General features: G+C 37.8%; 2 protein-coding genes across 4 annotated transcripts in view; one reads left to right on the top strand and one right to left on the bottom strand.

The window, feature by feature from the left end:
• The first annotated feature begins 2,398 nt into the window (after nucleotides 1-2,398).
• LOC103983098 (autophagy-related protein 8C-like) lies at nucleotides 2,399-6,036 on the top strand. 3 transcript variants are annotated; one of them, XM_009400264.3, is made up of 6 exons: nucleotides 2,399-2,562; nucleotides 2,682-2,733; nucleotides 4,173-4,228; nucleotides 4,302-4,354; nucleotides 5,547-5,665; nucleotides 5,731-6,036. In XM_009400264.3, exons 2-6 carry the CDS (start codon nucleotides 2,697-2,699, stop codon nucleotides 5,823-5,825), a joined length of 360 nt encoding a protein of 119 aa, XP_009398539.2. In that variant the 5' UTR covers nucleotides 2,399-2,562; nucleotides 2,682-2,696; the 3' UTR covers nucleotides 5,826-6,036. The 3 variants fall into 3 exon arrangements, with proteins under 3 accessions (XP_009398539.2, XP_065001669.1, XP_065001670.1); XM_065145597.1 differs by having other exon boundaries at nucleotides 2,399-2,566; XM_065145598.1 differs by having other exon boundaries at nucleotides 2,421-2,491.
• Nucleotides 6,037-7,048: 1,012 nt separating this feature from the next.
• Nucleotides 7,049-21,452, bottom strand: part of LOC135636261 (CHD3-type chromatin-remodeling factor PICKLE-like) — a 35,455-nt gene continuing 21,051 nt past the window's right edge. Inside the window, exons 26-31 of the mRNA XM_065147902.1 lie at nucleotides 19,678-19,805; nucleotides 17,537-17,702; nucleotides 17,327-17,455; nucleotides 15,964-16,090; nucleotides 7,775-7,839; nucleotides 7,049-7,694 (exon numbers count right to left, since the gene is read on the bottom strand). Of these exons, the coding sequence (XP_065003974.1) occupies nucleotides 7,368-7,694; nucleotides 7,775-7,839; nucleotides 15,964-16,090; nucleotides 17,327-17,455; nucleotides 17,537-17,702; nucleotides 19,678-19,805 (942 nt within the window). The 3' untranslated portion in view covers nucleotides 7,049-7,367. The remainder of the gene's footprint in view (nucleotides 7,695-7,774; nucleotides 7,840-15,963; nucleotides 16,091-17,326; nucleotides 17,456-17,536; nucleotides 17,703-19,677; nucleotides 19,806-21,452) is intronic.

Raw genomic sequence — 21,452 nt, 5'->3', positions numbered from 1 at the left:
ATCTTGTAACAATTAATGTAAGGCTCAAATAATATATTATTTATTTACTCATCTTTTTATGTCAATCATGCAAGATTAATAAGGATTTATAAGGATGAAATCTTTGATTTTATAAAGATTTGATCGACTTATTACTATTAATATAAGCTAATTAAATTGATTAACCATTGAAAATTTTTATGGAGGGCATGACAAAATTTGGACTCACCATTATGTCATAGAGTAATATAATCAAAGTGTTAGATATATGATTATAACCCTTTGTTGATCTTCTTTTTTATTGTTTATTGGTATCTATAGTACTAAAGTCTCATTTTGTTGTTGGTAATATTTTTGTTTTGTAAGGGGCACGTAAGAGTGATGTCATGCATAAGAGAAAATTATTGAAATAGTCCTACTATATGTCACTAGTTGATTTTCCACTGATGATTCATCAGATAAGACTTCAATTAGATATCCAAGGATAGGTTATCGATCCATCTTGTTATTAATATCACACGACCACTTATGTGGGATGACTTAATATATAATAAATTATATTCTATTTGTTATATGATCATTCATAATCATTTAGATCTTAGTGAAGACCATCTATACATTTTGTAGTGTGTAAATGTTTCTTTGTAGGATCTTGACTTTTGTTTTCACTACTCATCTTTTAGTTACAAGTCTCTATGGGACTAGACGTAGGTTAACCCTTTTATGAATAGATATTTTACGAGAATCACATAACATAGATAAAATTATTTAAGTCTATGACAATTAATAGTATAGTAGGACAAACACGTTAATGAACCATAGGCATGCAACAAAGTAAACCTAGCAACTTACATGCATAATTACTGAGGAAAAATGGATGCCAAAGGGAATCACCTATAAGAGGGGACATAGGCATTCAAATGATCTTTTCGTGCCTAATAAATGTAAGTGGTAGTATTATAGTTCTATCGTTTGACTAGGCTATAATGACTTAACTAAAGCTCCATTAATATAACCAAAGAATTAATAATTTTTGATAAGTCATCCTTTTACCGTATTATCTATTTTTATGATATATCATCCGATCTTTCAATGTATTATCTTATATTTATCAAATCCTTCAATATGATATTTGATCATTCTTTGTAATGTTTGATACTTTAGCACAACTTCAAATAGTATGACACAATATTTGATCTTCCAATTATCCACATCCTTGGATTGAATTTCACTCGTATCACTTGACTTATCATAGAGTTAATTCCTCAAATTTATTAATTAATTTCATCATCCAAAATATGAGATTCAACGAGTAGATAAAATCATATAAATGTATGATAATTGCATTAGGGTTCATATTTTATTTTAAGAGTACAGATACAACAAATTAAGTAGATCAGTTATCGATTAAATTAGATCATGACATATTATGTTATAAGTAGACATCTTAACTAAGATTCTTGCATAAAAAAATCTAAATTATTTATTATGTAACATAATCCATATAACATGTATCAATATATTATCACGATGCTCTACTAAATCGTAAGTAATTATTTAATTAATTATAGATACGTGTTAAATATTATATTTTATAATAGGTAGGATTTAATTTTAGGAAAAAATATTTACAAAATAAGCTACCATAACGTTTATCATTTAATCACTTACTACCTTTGTGTAAAAGATTAGCATTATTGTTCATAATTTTGGTCAGCAAACCTATTATTTCATTAATTGAAGGAGTAGTGTATGCCAACATTTATTTAGCATCCATTTCCCATGTTATGATTTATAAGGGTAAGATTTATCACATCTCAAGGTTACTTTTGTAAGCAAATTAATGATTTGAATCATGAGTAAACAACATCATCAATTGATCTAACTGTTATATTTGCTTTTCTGGTGGTTCTTACCCCTCGTCCTAACTTGTGCTTTATTGGGTAAGAGAGCGGTGCCCACCTGGGAGCCACAATTCCCTCCATTGGCAAGGAAGGTAGTTTCGAGCTGGCCGCCGCTACGTCCTATCCTTTAGCGCTTTGTATAGGAAAATAAAAGAAAAACCTTATCATTTACCTGCCTACAGCGTTACCCCGTTCTCCACTGGAGCTCCCAGAGGTTTCTGTGGACCCCGCTGTGGGTATACGTTTGTGGGTGGAAGAAGTACGAGCTTTCCCCGTCTTTAATTTTTTGGGAAGAGGTATTTGGATCCTTCGAGGGAACGACTTCCATAGGAGGACGAAACGGCTTTCCGTGCAAATGCCGTCTTCTACAATATCTTACCCCAAACGCACCTTCTTTCCATTTTTCTATGGGACCCACCACGAGTGGGACAAATGGAAATCAATTAATGCGGGTATAATACAGGGCTGTCGCTAGGCGGGTACGAGTTGTCGTTTGGATGGGTTTCCCAGCACGATAAGATGATACCCCCCTGCCGTTTCTTGCGACTGCTTGCGATCGTCTACCCACCGCCCGGCCCGATCGTCTTGTCCCCCGGATCTCCCGCGCGGTACCTCCTTCCATCCACCGATCGACCGATCGATTGATCCGAAAGATCCTCCTCTTGTTCGTTGAGCGATCGTGTGTGATTCTTGTTCTTGATCTTGATCGATGAGCTTTCGATCGTTTCCTTTTTCGTCTTCCTCTTCATTGTTTATGATCTGTGACACGGCAATGCCGGTTTGTGTCTTGAATCGCAGGACCAAGAGGGATCCATGGCGAAGAGTTACTTCAAGTTGGAGCATCCCCTCGGTTCGTGTACCCCCTTCCTTCCTCTTCATTTCCTGCTACAATAAAAGTAAATTTGGTGCTTAGATTAGGGTTTGTGCGGCCGAGTTGGACTCGTTGTTGTTGTAGCGTTTCTTCCACCCTTTCTTGTTTCATAAGAAAGGGTTTGGGATTTCTGGGTGGTTGTTCTTTTCTTTCGGTGTCCTTTGATCCTGTTCTTGACATATTCTAGGTTGCGGTAGTCCATGGTGAACAGAGATTGGTATTTACTTTTGCGGAGAATGCATTGCAATGCTAGATGATAATATCGGAGATATTTAGAGGATCCTGATCTGTTTATTTTTGTTTCCATGTAGCTAATCATCTTAGTTACTATATGACTTTGAAATTTGCTGTCACAAATTAAGTTTGTCCTTTTTCTTATATGTTTTATACAAATATTCATTATAAAACAAATGTATTACGAGAAATGAATTGCACAAGTTTATTATGTGGGTTTCATCGTGTTACTGGCTACCTGCTTTAGGATGTAGGGGAAATGTAGTTGATTTGTGTTTTAATATTAATACTTAACAGCCTAATTAAATTCCACTCGTAGGTAACGCATAGTGACATATATTTTCTCTCTTTTGAGGTTGAGGTTATTGAGCAATGAATTTGTTGCTATGCTTTCTTATGTTAATGATATAAGAATTATTGCCTTTTATTCAATTAGTCCAGCATTCTTTTTCTTTCAGAAGCTTCCATGCCATTCATGATCACAAATAACATTGTTCATCAATCATGTTGATTGGTTAATGTGTTAACATTTATTGTGCAAGATATAATCATTTATAGGGATACTTGTTCGATTGTGATATTGCTTGAAATGGAAACTCGTGATCCTGTCTGAGAGAAAATTGACCTCTTGAATGTAATGTTTAGTTTATTCATTGAATATTTTAACAAGCTTCTGATTTTGGAAAAATGTTTGAATATTATTGAGTCTGTTTTCCTCTTTTTTTGGCTTCTACAGGGTTTTAGTGGTTTCAGTCAGTACCTCACCTATAATATTTACCTCTGTATTTTCCTTTTTTTGTTGGAATGTACTAGTTAGTTTCTCATGATGAACTTCTGACTCTTTTATTCTATTTTTTCAATGGCAAATATTATTTAGATTCTTACTTTTGGTAACTTGGAAGGCATGAGAAGACATTAGCGTTACATGCTTCACATGATTAGGCTTGTTTGATGTTGTAACTGTTGTACAAGCATAATTTTAAAATGGTGTGGCATGCATTTGCATTTAAAAGAGTTGAGGAAATGCATTTTGATATGAGTTTAACTAACTATTTCTTTCTATTAAACCACACGTATTTTTTAACAGCAAATATGCTTTTGGTGTAATGCTTTAAATTTGATTGTGATAGCTTTCAATTTTTCTTCAATTCATTATCCGCTGAAGCATTTGTTCTGCACTACAGAAAGGAGGCAAGCAGAGGCTGCTCGTATCAGGGAGAAGTATCCTGATAGGATTCCTGTAAGTAACTGGTTGATTATACATGAAGTAGTAGGTCTCTGTTATATTTTGTCTAATTTTTCATCTGACGCAGGTAATTGTGGAGAAGGCTGAAAGAAGTGACATTCCAGATATTGACAAGAAGAAGTTAGTTTTTTTTCTTAAAATGTTATTTTTATTTGTTGAGCTATGTGTTATCTATGACTAAGATATGTTTTATCGATATAAATAATGCATAATGTTGCATTAAATGATTGTTATTTGGACTATACTTTTATTATTTTTCATTAATCATTAACACGTGGATTATTATCTTCCCCTTGCATTGTGCTTGTGGAACACGAGCAGGTCTTTCTATTATTTCCTATTCATGTAATTTCTTTTGCCACATCTGCAACATATAGACATTGCATTAGTGCGTTGTAGGAGCCTACATCTAATTTGTTTCTTTTAGTTGTTCAGAATTTTCTCTTTACTTTTTATCTTGTTGTCCTCTCCATGTGGTTTGAAATCTGTGTCAAGTGTATTTCATTATGAATTTATTTTTTAGTATTACATGGATAATGCACCTATATTTAACATGATGACATGAACTTACGGTGGACTAATTGTTATGATTAGCACCACCATTAGAAAGTGAAGAGACTAAACCACAGGTGGGTCTTTTATTCAGCTGTCTTCAAATAAGATTTAGGCTATTAAAGGTCTGAAACCTCTCATCAGTTCATTCATTGTTGAGGGATTAAATCCAAAGCCCTTGTCCGCTGGCTTGTCATCTTTGTATAATATTTGCTTAAACATAAAACAGTGGTTGAATGGTTAAATTTCTCTGGTCACTTTTCATTGACAAAAATGTATTTTACCTTCTTAAATAATTATGTTTACGAGTTTTTAATAATTTTTCCTCAATTATTTAGTCTATACTTGTGAAGTCTAGAAGTAATTCATAGATAAAGTAGTGATTGACAGAAACTAGGATTTAGCTTTACATCTATAAAATGGAGTAATTCTTTCATCGTATATTTGAAAGCAGAAAACTTCAGTTGGGCTTTTGCTTGATGATCACTCCAGTAGTTTTAGAGGTCTTCATAGGTGTACCTCTTGTTCCAAGTGGATGTGTTTCTCGGCAACAATTATGGACAAAGGCCATGTGCACTGTTTGCTTGGTAGCTTTAAATAATAACGTAATAATGCTTGAATCTTGGTCATATTTGGTCTATCACCATCAAACAATAGCATACATTGAAGTGCCTTGTCCACTTAGTGGTATGATGCTGTTCAGGTTGTGCTATGATATTGTCATTTCAACTCTGGTAAAAAAAAAAAAAACTGGATGCAGGTACCTGGTTCCTGCTGATCTGACAGTAGGACAATTTGTTTATGTGGTCCGCAAGAGGATTAAGCTCAGCGCCGAGAAGGCCATCTTCATCTTTGTGAAAAATTCTCTGCCACCCACAGGTCAGCTACATTGTTGAATTAGTTGCTGTTCCATTATATGTAGTCTGACGATATTTGTCTTGCAGCTGCTATGATGTCTGCAATCTACGAGGAGAACAAGGATGAGGATGGTTTTCTCTACATGACTTACAGCGGGGAGAACACATTTGGATCTGTTTAAGCAAAACATCCGAACCATAATTCTGTAAATAAGACCTGATAACCTGCACATTCTCCTCGCTCTCTCATGAAGCTTCACGGTACTGTTCATGCACCATTTCCATCATCATGAGTCTGGTCCAGTGTGTTTGAACTTGTGACGCTTACAGCACTGTCTAATGCCCCTAAACATTGGAAATAATAAATCTTAGAAGTCCTATATATTAATTATATGTTTTACATGTTTCCCACCTGTGCTTTGGGTATATATATTCACATGGATTGAGCAGCTTCCTTTTTTTTTAACCTTAGGGCCTCCTTAAATAGCTCCTGCGAGATAAGCACGCAGATGGCTGGTTAGTTTTAGCAATGAGAGCAGATGTTGCCTTTGTTCTTCAGATCGAGTATGAAACCTTTTTTCTTGGTTGCTGACTCATTTAGATGGGAATGTATGATTATTGGGTCAAACTGCATAGACGGCAACAGACCTTAGGATTAAAAATTTTCTTGAAGACAACATTGCTCTGCACGTAGTTTGTATATTATTATTATTATTATTGTCATTAATCTGTCATAATTACCAATAAGATATGCGTGTGCACATTTTGATTTTACAAAAATTAGGATGGAACACAACAATCTAGCTTTATTTTTTTTTTTAAACTATGATACCCGACTCTTAACACTTTTCTGTATTTTAATCCCCGCCAAGTCACATTTGCTAGATCGGAATTGTTTTCGTTTCGGTGATGGCTTTACGTAATTGATCACAACATGTGATAAGACATTTCGACTTATAGCAGAGTTTTACGGTACTCTGACAAAATGCAAAGCTATCGTATCCCGTTGCAATATTTTAAGCGTTCAGACGTGTTGACTACCCCTACCAATTCCTTGTATGCTGATTTTTCTTGAACCTTAAAGGGTAAATAGTTTAGTGTTATATGCTAACGGGTTCCACCGAAAATATTTATTATAGAAAAAGAAAAAAGACAATGCACAGCCAGAGAGAACTACATGGATTTCTGTTTAAAACAACAATCAAAAGAGTTACAAGATTAACGTGCACAAAAAAACGCCAATCCTTGATGGCAGGTAAAAGCAGCAGTGCATTGCTGAAAAGCATTGATCCTTGCAATAAAAAGTCAGACCAACCTCATTAGGTAGGTAGGTTTCATGCATCGGAGATCATGGTAAAGGGGAAATTGCACATACTTGGAATACATGACCGCATCAAAGAGCGGGGAACTAAAAGTCGATTACCATAGCATGGGATTGAAAAATGGGATTCTTGGCCTATAAAGGGATGTTACAACTGACTGCATCGCACGAGACACCTCACAAAGTTCATGGTATATTTGGACGATACCAAATATCTCCTCGCCATCCATGTCTACCATTACCAAGTGAACAAAGTTGCCGTCTTAAAAATACTCCCAAGGCAGGAAAGCCTATCCAGGCACTAGGAACAATAACGATCAAAAGGACGTATCACCATGAAGCTTTTAATTAAGCTTCGGCTGTGCAATTAATTGAACTAAGTTCTGTTAATCATCGACGACAATCACCCTTTCAGGTGATTTATCTTTGCTTGTTCCGGACGTTCCAATGCCGTTTTCTCGTTTGATGAAGCGATCTTGCACTCTGGCTCCTGTTGTGATGTGAGAACCGCTTCTGACGACTCCCTATTTATGTAACATTTGGTATCCGCTGCATTTACATTTGATCCTTCAGTAGCTGAAGGTTGACCTCGCTCTGCAAGAATTTGATGTACATCCTCGTGGATGATTTCTAGCTGATGGAGTCTCTTCTTTAACCTAGAGATAGCTGATGCATCATCCAAATGCGCCTGCATTGTGTCAACAGCATTTTCTTCTACTACCATGCACATCTGTCATAAAAAAAGGAACAATATAAGTTGGAAGAAGAAATATACATTGGCAAAATCTTAATAATTTCACATTATTTTACTTCATTATAGAGGCGCCCCAATTCGGTACGCCCATCTTTGTTGTCACAGGCAAGTTCTTCTGGACCTGCAATTCACAATATAGTCCATCATTCATGTATTGCAAAGCAAAAACAACAAGTAAACATATAGAGTAGCTAAGTTGTGAGAAAAGGCCCCTCGAGACTTCCAAATATCCATTTGATCTTTTGTCAAGACTCGTGACAGGTAACCAGGTAAAAAGCAAGGTTGAATGCACCTTAAAATCATGGCGGCATGCCCTCATGCTGCTAACCATTTCATTGTGAGAAAGCACAAGTAACATGTTGTCATGTACTTAGCTGGGATTGCTTAGGCTTGCGACACCCAAGCCTCCACAAGGGTCAGCCTATACCTTAACCTCGTGCGGTCCACAAGGGACCTGCACAGAGAAGAAAAGGTTAAAAGGGCAAATGTGCGGGTAATATGGCGCCATTGCACGAAAAGGGCAAGATAACCACAATCACAACTTTTATTAGGCACAAAAGGCTCTTGAAAATGAGCTGAACAGCCATAAACAAAGGGAATTTCGAAGGCAGGTGGACCAATGTTCATCTAGCACTTACGTCGATCGAAAAGCAGACACACTAAAGGCGTTGCACCACACCTCGGACATATAGCCAAGGCCTCATCCAACTCAGTGCCACCCAGGGTTCCAGGGTGTTGAGACACCTTACATTTCACACCGCAAGGCCGTCAGCCAGAAATCAGTCCATGGCACATGAGAATGGGGCTGTTTTAGCTATTTTCCCTTCCGCATGATGCCACACAACCAAAAACATTTCCGAGTTTTACAAGACAAAAATATAAGAAAAAATAAACTTCTGACAAAGCAAAATAGGATTGACAAAAGTACTTTCTGCCCCATACAATCTGCCTACAAAAAAACACTCGAAAAACAATAGGAAACAAGAACTGAAAAATGTTATGAACATGCGTTGAACACCTTGACTGCATTGTTCCATTCTCCCCCACTTATTTTTTCGACGCCCTCGTTGAAGCCTTATTGTACGCTGCAAATTTGATCATCCTTATCTGCAATGTGCTTCTTAGCTTCTATAGTTGAGTCATCAACTTCAATCTGCCCACTTTGCTGCAACTCGCTACTAAGCTAGTTCAGTCGGGGAAGTTGGCTGAGTTGGAAGACTTCTCGCTGAATCCTTCAGATATGTTAGCTGGTAAGAGGAACTGTCATACTTGGGTTCAAGCCCCTTTGAGGTGTCACCCTGCAAAAGCTTGATTGTTGCTGGTTGGAACTTCACCAATGCCATATCACAAATCTTGAAGTCTATGGCCTTCTCCGGCGAAGTTTACTCACATTACCAGATCCTTCACCGTCTCCTCCGAGTAGGTCCGTGATATCTGCCATTTTTTAGGCAACTCGATGAGGGGATAGTATGCGGACATACTAACTTCGACATAACCGATCACCTAAAGGTGGGGAGTCCATGGTTGCTAAGTTATGAGCACTTTAAAGGAACTTCCAATTGATGCAGAGCCCCAATGCATAGGTGAAAATTGGGTTACTCTGATTGGATTCACCCAAATTCCTGAGTTGTACTCCTTACTCCGAGTTGGTAACTTGATTTTGCCCACTCTTTGTCATAGCACTTCTAGAGTACCAGAAGTGTTGCTCGAACCTGAGCTGTGTTTCGTCCTTGTAAAGCGCTTATCTAATAGCTTTGGCTATGCCTTTCGGATCATCCATGCCTCATTTACGATTGGAATTGTGCCTCCCCTCTAGAGAACAAGTTTGGCTAAGAAGACACACCACTATGGTACCATGCCCCATCCTTCGATATTCATGGCCTTTAGTCTGACGCTTTCTCGACCAAGTTCTTCTTGGTAACTAAGTCGCTCCTAGACTCGAGGACATCCTAATACCTTGCCTCTATTGATCAATTGGTTCCACACATCTTGTGACTTAAGAAGCCCCTTCTGATCTTTGACTAATCAAACTTGAGTTGTACTCCTTGTTCCGAGTTGGTAACTTGATTTTGCCCACTCTTTGTTATAGCACTTCTAGAGTATTGGAAGTGTTGCTCGAACCTGAGCTGTGTTTCGTCCTTGTAGAGCGCTTATCTAATAGCTTTGGCTACGCCTTTCGGATCATTCATGCCCCATTTACGATTGGAATTGTGACTCACCTCTAGAGAACAAGTTTGGCTCAGAAGACACACCACCATGATACCATGCCCCATCCTCTGATATTCATGGCCTTTAGTCTGACGCTTTCTTGACCAAGTTCTTCTTGGTAACTAAGTCACTCCTAGACTCGAGGACATCCTAATACCTTGCCTCTATTGATCAATTGGTTCCGCACATCTTGTGACTTAAGAAGCCCCTTCTGATCTTTGACTAATCAAACTGCAACTTTTCAGTGTGGTCACCACCAACCACTTGTTGTAGGGTCCCTACCAAAGCTGATTCTTTAGCTATTTGCTTGGCATTGACGATCGCTCGCTCGATGTCACCCCTCGAATGCACTGGAGCATTCCATTGTCCAAAACCTTGTTTGAGAGGCCCCGAAGATTCTACAACTCAAGAAATGATGCCTAATGTGGATGGTCGATTGGAACTTCAACTTCTTCACTGAATTCGAATAGTCATACCACCTTGCATCCTCATAGAAAGGGCTTTGGCAACTAATTTGTTAACACACCAACATATTCTTCAAGTGTATCCACCTAGCCAAACTCTTGCCCCGTTGAGGCCTTCTGACTCCAACTATATCGTTGTAGGATAATTAGGTCATTCCGCTTTGATTCCTTCACTTGCATAGCTAAGAGTATATGTCCTTCGAAACTCATTTCGAAATTGCCACCATGCATAGAGTCACTATCCATCAGAAAGAGAATTGTTGGATGCAAAAACTCCATCCCAAGAATGACTTCAAAATCATCAAAGGGAAGCACATGAAGTTGGTACTCTCGCTTCAATCTCCAATTAGGATGTCGACTACCTTCATCAATTTGAAAATAGGCTCGACCTCTAACTGCCTTCGTGCAGCTCAGACTCTTCGCTAGCTTTAATCCGAGTTGCTTTGCCTCTCAATTTACTATGAAGTTGTGTGTGTATCCTATGTCCAATACATGAGTTACCTTGTTCAGTTTGATGTCCAAGAACATCAATAGGTTTCCATGAACCATTGTCTATTTCGATGTTGCCTTCGATTGCTCCCCCAATTGACCTCGTAATGCATTCAACAAATGCAAAGCTCCAATGTGAGATTGTGTCCCAATGGAAGATTGTTATGGCGATCCTTTGTCATTGCTTGGCTCCAACAAACTTGAAGAGTCGATCTTCTTCTTTGGCCTCCCCTCGGGCAAATTCCCCAAAAAAAACTTCACCTTGTAATGTGTTCAACATACGCACATCTCCCATACGAGGTCTTGGCGACGAGTTGTCGCTACTTATATGCGACTTGCACGAACAGGAAGATTTTGCCTTCTTCTTCCCTTCTCCGATTGGAAAGAAGTTGTAAGGGCATTTAGCGCCTCTTTTCATTACGAGCATTCCATCGTTGGATGTTGTCCACCGCATAAAAGACATTTGTTGGACTTCGAGACATTCCTTCTAGATCCATATCCCATCGAAGAACCTTTCTTCTTCGAGTCCTTCCATCTGGAAGCTTCCAGAGATCCCTACACTAACGAGTACTTCTTTTTCTCATCTTTATAGAGAAATATGTGTCCATCCGCCTCAACGATGGCCCTTGTTAGCTCGCGAACATTCTAACAATGCAACTTCTACTAAGCCTACGGTATCAGATCGTCAAAGAAGCAGAAACATTTATCTTTCTCCAACATCTCTTGGATGTCTAGCATTAGTGCAAAAAAATGCTTCACATAATCTTGAATTGTCAAAGTCTAGCGAAGTTGCTGCAACTTCAACCGCGTGACGAACTCTATGTTCTCTCGCATAAACTAAGTTTGCAATTCGCTCTTCAAGGCTTCCCTAGTGTCAGATGTCAGAGCGACTTTATTGCATTTCTTCTCAACATGTTCGTTACCACAGTTTTGTATCACCAATGAGATACACCTTAGAATCTTCTTATTCAGGTTGGGTCAGCTTTGAAGCATTGGTCCATATCGAAGAGAAAATTTTCTAACTCCTGAGCATCTCATAGTTCTACGGTTTGAGAGCCTTCATTCTCGATAAGAGATGGCCATGAGACATTCCTTCGCTTTTATGCATCACTTGCATGAGTTTCAATATATGAGCCATTAATTCCATTGCTCTTGTAAGTATTACACGGACTTTCTTGCATCATCCGCCAATCTTTCAACTCGGATCTCTACTTGATACAATCAGGATTCCAACCGTTCTTGCACAGACTCTGCTACCTCAAAGTGCTCCATGCTTCCTTAGAACTCTGCCAACTTTCGATTGACAATGACAAACTGTAGCTCCAACTTGACCAATCTTTCTTTAGTGCATCTTTGCCACTCAGCCTACCCTTCAATTTGTGCCTCTTCTATGTAAGAGAACTTTTGCTTTGTGAGAGCATCATTACAAATGTTATGCTCCTCTTGAGCAGCTTTACTAGTTTCCGCACGATTTCTCATCTGTTCTCTAAAACGGTCACGCATTGTTGTTGCCCTCTTGTATTGAGATACTAGTTTTGCCACACTTCCCTGCCATGGCAATTTGATTTTGCTCGACCTGGTCTAACACCATTGCCATGTTTTTAGTTAGGATTGCCTAAGATGTGCAGCACCCAAGCGATATTCATCCGCAAGAGTCAGACTAGACCTTAACCTCGTGCAATCCATAAAAGGACATGCATAGAGAAAAAAAGGTTAAAAAGACGAACGTGCAATAATATGATGTCATTGTGCATGAAAGTACAAGACAACCTGGATCACAAGCAACCAACTTTTATTAGGCATAAAAAGGCTCTCAAAAACGGGTTGAATGGTATTACAGTTCCTCTTACCAGGAACTGAACATTGGGCCTGGATCTTCAAAAGCTTCCAAATGGAAGGGCTTGAAGGAAAAAGGTGCTCCGACGAGACATGGATCCAGAGGGTACATCCTGAAGTCTGACAGATGTATTTTGTGCGGTGGAAAGAATCCGATGTTGGAATAACCACAACAAAAGGAGACACTTAATGCCCTCACGACTTCTTTCGAGTTAGAGACGGGCAAAGTGAAGCCAAAATCTTCCAGCTTGAGCAAGTCGCGTTCAAGTAGTGACAAATCATCGTCAAGGCCTCACATGGGAGCTATGTATTTATTGAATGCATTGTAAGTTAATATTCAAGAGAAAACTGAGTAGAGGCCAAAGAAGATCAACTCTTTAAGCTTGAGTTTGTTAGAGTCAAGTAGTGATGAAGAATCGCCACAACGAACTTGAACTTGCATTGGGGTGGTGCAATTGTTGAATGCACTGCGAGGTCAAGTGGGGGCGCAGCCTAAGGCAATGCCGAAAGAGGCAAAGGCATATGACAATCTACTGATGTTCGTGGACATTAAGTTAAACGGGAAGGCAACTCATGCATTAGTGGACACAAATGCCACACAATTTTATAACAGACCGAGAAGCAAAGTGACTTAGATTGAAGCTGGCAAAAAGTTCGAGCCGAATGAAAATAGTCATTTTTAAGGCGGAGCCTATTTCAGGATTGGCGAAGGGAGTCAACATTCAAATTAGAGATTGGAACAGGAGCACCAACTACATGGCACTTCCCTTGGACGATTTCCAAGTCGTTCTTGGGGTGGAGTTTATGTAGGAGGTGAAAGCAGTACCTATGCCATTCTTAAACTCTTTTTTTGATGGATGGTGACTCTCCATGCCTGGTGGCACTTTCAAAGAGAGCTTTGAAAGACATTCTCAGCTATGCAAGTGGCGAAGGAATCGAAACAGAAAGACTTGACTCATCCCATAACAGTGTCGCTGGAGTCAAAAGGCCTCAATACGGAGCAAGGGTCCGTTGAGATGTGCGCACTTGAAGAATATACCGGTGTGCCAACATCTAAGTTGCCTAAGCCCTTTCCACGAATGTGCAAGGTGGAATGGCAATTCGAACTCAGTGAGGGGGTCAAAAATTCCGTCAACCATCCACATTGGGCACCATTTCCAAAGTGGGAGAATCTCCAAGACCTCTCAAACAAGTTATTGGACGACAAACTGATCCAGAGCTTATCTTCCCTCATGGGTAACCTAGTGCTTTCGAGGGGCAAGACCGAGCAAGAGATCGTCAATGTCAAGCAAACGACCGAAGAATCGCAGTTGGTAGGGACCATGCAATAGTCTTATTGGCAAAAGATCAGAAGAGAAATGAGTCCTAAGTCACAAGGTGTGCAAAAGCAACTAATCAATAGAAGGCATTGCAATGATCTCGAGTCCAAAAGGGACTCGACTACCCAAGGAGAATATGGTCAAGAAAGCATCGGACTAAAGGCCATGAACGTCATTAGATGAGGCATGGTACTGCAATGGGGGGTCTTTTGAGCACTCACCAAACTTATGCTCAAGGAGGAAGAGCACAATTCCGACTACAAATATGGTGTGGACAATCCCAAAGGCATGGCCAAAGTTATCGCAAAAGCGCTCTACAAGAGTGAAACTTGGCTCAGGTTCGAGCAACACTTCCAGTGCTATAGAAGTGCAATGGCGAAGAGTGGGCGAAGTCAAGTAACCAACTTAGAGAAGGGAGTACAACCCATTGGGTAAATCCATTCCAAGTAACCCAATTCTCCTCACCTATGCAGTGGACCTCGGCATTAGTTGGAAGTCCCTTTAAACGAAAGTTCTATGACATGGCACTAGCAAAGCTCCAACTAGCAACAGTTAAAATTTTGCAAGGTGACACCTCCAAGGGACTTGAACGCAAACACGAATGCTCTTCTCTTAACCAACAAATCTGAAAAACTCGACGAGATGTGTTCCAACTCAGCCAACTTTCCTAGCTGAACCAGCTCAGTGGCGAGTTGCAACAAAGTGGATGGATGGAAGTTGATGACTCAAAAAAAGCTGAGAGACAAGTTGCAGTAGAGGATGAACAATCTTCAGCGTACAAGCAGGGTTCAACGAGGGCGTTGAAGGAATAAGTGGGGGAGAATGTCATGGAGCAAAGCAAACAAGGTGTTCGACGCACGAAGGAGCTCATGGTGTTATCAGTTTTTTTTGTTATCAGCCTCATTTTTGTTTGTTATCAATTTTTTTTTGTTTTGTGTTTTCGACATGTAAAACCCAGAAACATTTATGGTTGTGCAGCGCCGCACGAAGGAGAAAATGGCGCAAAAAAACACTGTTTCATGTGCCACGGGCTGATTTCTGGCTGACAGCCTAGTGGTGCGAAACGTTAGTCGTCTTAGCACCTTAGAACCCCCTAGGTGATACCGAGGCAAATGTGGCTTTGGGTATATGTCTTAGGGGGTGATACAACATCTTTGGTATGCCCACTTTATGTTTAACAAAAGTGCTCGGTGAACATTGGGCCTGCATTTACCTTTAAAACCCATTTTGTGTTCGCTTGTTCAACGCATTTTCTAGACCCTTTTCGTGCGCGACAAAGTTAAATTACCCACACATTCATCTTTCTGACCTTTTCTTTGTTGTGTAGGTCCTTTGTGGACTGCACGAGATTAGGGTCATCCTTTGTGGATGAGTATCGTTTGGGTGTCGCATGCCTTAGGCAAATCCTAGCTAAGGATGTGACAGTATACAACTATGTAAAGATGTAATGACTTCTTCAAATCACTTAGTTGAAGGAAAATACATCCTGAACACAAAATTGCATCTTATGAAATATAAATCACACATATTAACGTACATGTATATTTAAGGACTAATTTGTTTTTATAAAATACCATATTGTGATGAATATGTAGTAGTGTTAGTGGGCCTAAGTAACTTTATTAGAAAAGGTAGTGACTGTGTACATCTTGTTTTCACATTCTTTTTCCTATAACATGTTAGGTCTCTTAGAACATTGATTTTTATGTTCCAGATCACAAATGATCAGCCATGAGATCTTGCTTGCAGGTCTACTCTCCTCTAAGTATTTTTTTGTTTAGATGTAAACAAGCAAATGAAAACAAACAAATAATTAATTAAATATAAAAAAAAAAAGAACAACAATACAAGCAACAAAACTCCCAACTATATGAGGAAAGCTAAGTAAAAGCAGTTTCAGAAAACAGAGAGAATCAATAATATACTTACATATATGCTCCAACTGAGGCATTTGTCGCAACAATTCATCAACATCCAATAGCTCTGAATTATTCACTTCTGAAACCTTTGGATCAACTTGTGGATCTTGAGTTGCCTGCTCACTTGCATATTTTTTCTAATTGCAAAAGGATACGACACAAATGACTATCAGAAGTAAATATAGTAGCACCTAGAAACTATGCAGACTTACTCAGCATCAAGCAAAAAAAAATTATACATGATGTATGCATATGCTCCTTTAGGATTATAACTCAGAAGAGTTTGTCCTGGTTGTGCATATTAGTCAACTGCTAGAGTAAGATGTCAAGGAGAAAAAAGGTGCAATTGAACTTTTTCCACTTTTCTAGAGATTAATGATGTGATGGTACAATCTCCAACTGTAATATAGAGAAATTGGTGTAACATCAAAGAAAAGAACTACAGAAAGAACTCAAACTAAACAACTAACATTGAGTAAGCCAGACTTGTATGAACTCGGAAAGGCATAAATTACACAGTTCTGGTCCACATCATTTGCAAATGAACTCGAGATCCAAACCAAAGATAGTAACTTACTTGAGAACCAGCCAAGCATATATGATATCAAATAAAACATATTAGCTTAAGATTTAAGTTGCATAATGCGGTCAAGAAACTAATACAGTACAATAACTGCTTGGATGCCCAATAAACTTCTATAGGATGCACTATGTAACCATTTCCAAAAATTTATGTCTTCTCCAATTCATTTGGACATTCTAGCAGTATCTTATGTCAGCCATTACCATCAAAGCTACATGAATCTGACTGCAGATTTGCAAATCCTTGCTCAAAACATTGATCTAATTGGTCATCTGCACATTCTTGTGGAATGCAAAATTCTATTTTGAACCATTAAAGCATTGATCGTGTAACTGTTTCTAGTAAAAGGTTTGATTTACAGTATTAAAGAAGTCTAGCCGAAAAATGAAATTTAACAAGCCGCAAATAGAATAGAGAGGGACATCTGTGATTCTACAAGTGATAGAATTTGCAAGAATATACATCCATGGCATACACAGAATAATCAGAGAGGAGACATGAATTAGGGGGGAGTGTCTTAGGGAGTAGAATGACTATAGGTTTGTGCACTTTTCAATCTGATGCACCAATATCTAAGTACAAGTAAGGTGGCATTAACTTCATCATACACTAAGAAATCACAAACAAAATTTTCAATAAATTGAGAAAGAAAGGAAAACAATCTGGCAGAAAAAAGTGGAGCATCAGCAACTACAAAAGTATATCCACAGGAACAAGAACATTGCAAATTAATATGTTAAAGCAAACACAAATTAGCTTAATCTCATAGTTGAATAAATTGAAATGATACCTTATAGCATTCCAATTCCAGGGCTTTCTCCAAAAGAAAATATCTTTTCCTTATAGACTCAACCAGCCTTCTCTGTAATTCTCTTGACTGATATGAGTTGTATCCTGCTTTTGCAGCTTCTGTGCTTCCCTATAGAAGAGTAGCGAACAAAATATAAAAATTTCCAGTACAACTTTTTTCTTCAACTTTTAAATGTATAAATTTACGAACATTGGCATTGTGAGCAGTATTTGCAGGTTGTGCTGAATTGGCACTCTCATCTGTTTGCACACTTCCTGAAAATGATCTGGTAGGAAGGTTTAACTCCCTACGAACAATATCAATGATCCCTGCTTCTTCATCTTCTATAATATACTGCCATCTTGCATACCCATGCCTAGCACACAGAATGTAGTTCTATGTCATAAGATATAGAATAGTATAAGAGAAGCACAATTTACCTGATTTACAGAAGAGATGGTCTAAACAGGGGCAGACAGCCTATTAGTGCAATCAGGCAGGCATAAACCATGAAGATCAATGAAATCAATTGAAACCAGCTAATTTTAGGTATTGGATTAGTGAAATTGGTTGTACATGAATGAACACCAAAAAACAATTTCAAAGGATAAAAAGGTACCAGGTTGAAGCTATCAATGTAAATACAGGTAGCCTAGAGACACAAAAAACCAAGATTGATAAACTAATCATGGTATCCTTATATTTTTGGCATCTAGGATTGAGCCAAATATGCTCGTGTCAGGCCATGGCGAGGCCGTGAGCATACTTTAATTAGTTTCAGTAATGTCTATGGCCAAAGTTTTGAGTTATACAAAAATGCAAGTTAGGTGAAAACAACAGGTAGATAAACAAAATACATGCCATAGCTGAGTAGAAGTAATTTGCTTAGAGAAGCCGATTGTGGTTGTATCTGGAAGTTCCAAGTACATGTCTATGCACAAATATATTGGCTTGAGAAAACAAAAACATAGTCAATAAAATATTCGACACTGGACATATTATGAGGGATGTATAAAGAAATAAAGGAACAATAAACACCATCAGTCAAGTTACCATATTTTTAATGTTTTTCATATGTGTTCCCATGCATGGTACAAAAGAAGGCCTGTGCTACATAGCTGATGGCCAGAGTAAAATTGTTAGGTCTTATATGAACATGGATTTCTACCGTTTATATTATGACTAGTGACACGTGACCCACAATGGTGACATGCAATATAAAGTTAAACCCAACAAGTGTAAAGCTCGGCTGAAATACAAAAACTAGGGGCAATATGAAGAATAACCAGGTGGATTAGTCTAAAAAGATAATGGCTAATAAAGGTGATAGGTATAAAGTCACAAATATTCATAGCAGTAATCGATTATCTGAACAAATGAAAGCTTCCACGATGCTTGCTGCTTGTTTCACTGGATAATGTTGGTTAACGTATCTAGATTAGGAGAACTGGACAGGTTACCACACCAAAGAAGAGAGAACACGGAGAACAATCAATTACAAGGATAAATTATATTTATTTAATATAGCAAGAGAAAAATATTTAAAAGGATATTAAAAACATTCAAACAAAACCAAAACCGAACCAACCCGACGGTTTGCTGGTTCCAAACCAAACCGAAACTGGCCCTGGGCAATTCGATTTCAGTTCCTAGATTTGGGAAACCAGAACCGTGAGCTCTGATTGGTTCAAACCATCGGTTCTATGATTTCAAATTATTTCTAATTATTCAGAAATAAATTTATGAAATTTTTTTCATATTTTAAATTATTTCTAATTAAAAATAATAAAAAATGACGGTTTGAACCCGGTTCTAGAACCAACCTGCTGGTTTGGTTCCAGTTCCTGGTTTTGGAAAACAGGAAGGTTCAGAACCATCAATTCTGGAACCGAAACTGCCGATTACGTAATCGTGGTTTTGGCTACACAGATGCCACAAATGTTTATTTCCAATTCAGTTGCTTTAATCCGTGTTTTCAATTGTTTTCCCTATAAGTTGTGAGAAAACATTTTAGAATACTTCAACAAGTTACTTAGCTGTATTATGTAACATACACAAGCATTTGCAGTTTCACTCTTTAGGTACCCAAATTATACACACATTTTCAACTTTTGCTTTCGCTAACCCTTTTTCACCACACACATGCCACGTTTTCTAAAGTTAGTATTACCTACAAATAAAGAAGACTAATTTAACACTAAAAATCTTGATTTTGAAGCATCATACTCTGTGTAATGGAAACAAAGATCTTTATTTATTAATCAAAGTCTCCAGAAACAATTAAAATACAGCAAAAAGGATTACTAGATATATAAACACAAGTAGATCAAAGTTCAATGGTTGTTCCATACTTCAACTTAGCTTTTAGCAATAACAAATCATGTTCTTCCTTCCAGAACCTCCCAGCCAGGCCAGGAAAATGAAGCAATACATCTTCTGGAAAAAGGTTAGCTCCAGGATTCTCCCGCATAAATTTCATCTGTGGAAATCAAAACAAAAATCGTACAATTCCACATCATTACTAAACGACTATATACTACTAGATTTACTATAAATGAAATTAATGACCTCATAACAGAAGTGTCAAATACAAACACTAATTCACCATATTAAAGTGAAAAGTGACAGTATTGATGTAAACGTTTGTAAACCATAAGAATGCATTAGATATTCAATAAGAATGTCAGAGGAAAAATATAAATGGCACCACTTGGCAGACTCATTGGCACTTGTATTCAAAACAACCAGACAAAATACATACAAAGATGAATATATATATATATATATATATATATATATATATATATATATATTCTTTTCTTAATAGGTTGAATTAGACCACCCAAAATGGTGATGGTCTGCATCTCGGTTCAGGCTCGGACAGGTAAATACCCGAGCAAAACAACATACATTGCTGATAAACCCATGCATAGTCTAGGCATCATGCTAGTAGCCCTGATTAAACTCAAGGGAGAAGTTACATTATCATTTTATAAGTTAATATAACCCAGGAATAGTCCATGCATCTAGCCAGTAGCACAGGTTACTTGAGAAAAATTTTTACATTATCATCTACTTAGCTGATGCATATATGTCATGAGACATTGATGTAGGATGATCTCACAATGAGAGGAAGTTTTTTTGGTGAATACACAAGAAAGAGAGAAGCTAATAATAGAAAGATAATAGGAAAAAGATGATACCACCACACTTGCTCTAGCTCAAGGAAAATTCCTAGAGATGAACACTTTCGCACCTCTGCACACATGAACGATGGATTGATACTATTGAAAAAAATATAAATATATATATGATTTCACACCACTCACACAATAATACAGAAAAACATATTTTCATTCTTTCATTGTTTTTATTTATCTCAATTACAATCCAATTTTCCTTTTTGTAGACCCCCAAAGTACAAGAAAAAAGGAAAATACATTTATATGTAGTCAGATCAATCACTTGTTTTTTCTATGAAAAATATAACATTTCAAATATGATTTGGAAAAAGTCTTCGTTTTTTAAGACATGATTGATAAGCCTTCCATCTTTAATATAATCTTCAATCAAGAAGAAGTTTTCTTGTAGGGTGAAATCTTCAATCTATTTCCTTTAAAATATTCAATCAAACATATAATAGTCTCCTTCCTTTTATTTGACTTCCTTTTCTTTCTTCTTGTACGATATTATAAACTAAAATAGGATTGTGGCTAATGTAGTCATGTCATAACTTATGAAATTTGCAAAAGACATTAAACTAGCATGTCAGAACTGTCAGTTTCCTACTACTTTCTAAAATTAGCATTCAAATGTGCCTTTAACTTTATGGACGTTGGCAACGGCAAGGAAAAGGCAGAGAGAGAGAGAAGTAGAAAGAGAAGAACCAAAAAAAAGGAAAAATAAGTGTGTGACGGCCATCCTAAACAATAATACTGGATGGTAGACTATACCATTCGGTGTCATATAGTACTGATCTGCTCACCACCAAGTAAGCTTGGTACAATGAACTTACCAGGTAGCATAGCCTATAATGGATTGACCAGCTGAAATAATTTGGTCTGTGTCCTGATTGGCTGCTGGGCTGAAGTACACTGAGACAACAGTCGTTACAGGCAGTATTTTA

This window comes from Musa acuminata, chromosome BXJ3-4 (genome assembly GCF_036884655.1).
Source record: "Musa acuminata AAA Group cultivar baxijiao chromosome BXJ3-4, Cavendish_Baxijiao_AAA, whole genome shotgun sequence".
Taxonomy (NCBI): domain Eukaryota; kingdom Viridiplantae; phylum Streptophyta; class Magnoliopsida; order Zingiberales; family Musaceae; genus Musa; species Musa acuminata.
The sequence above is the reverse complement of the archived record's forward strand: the minus strand, read 5'-3'. Positions and strand labels throughout refer to the sequence as shown.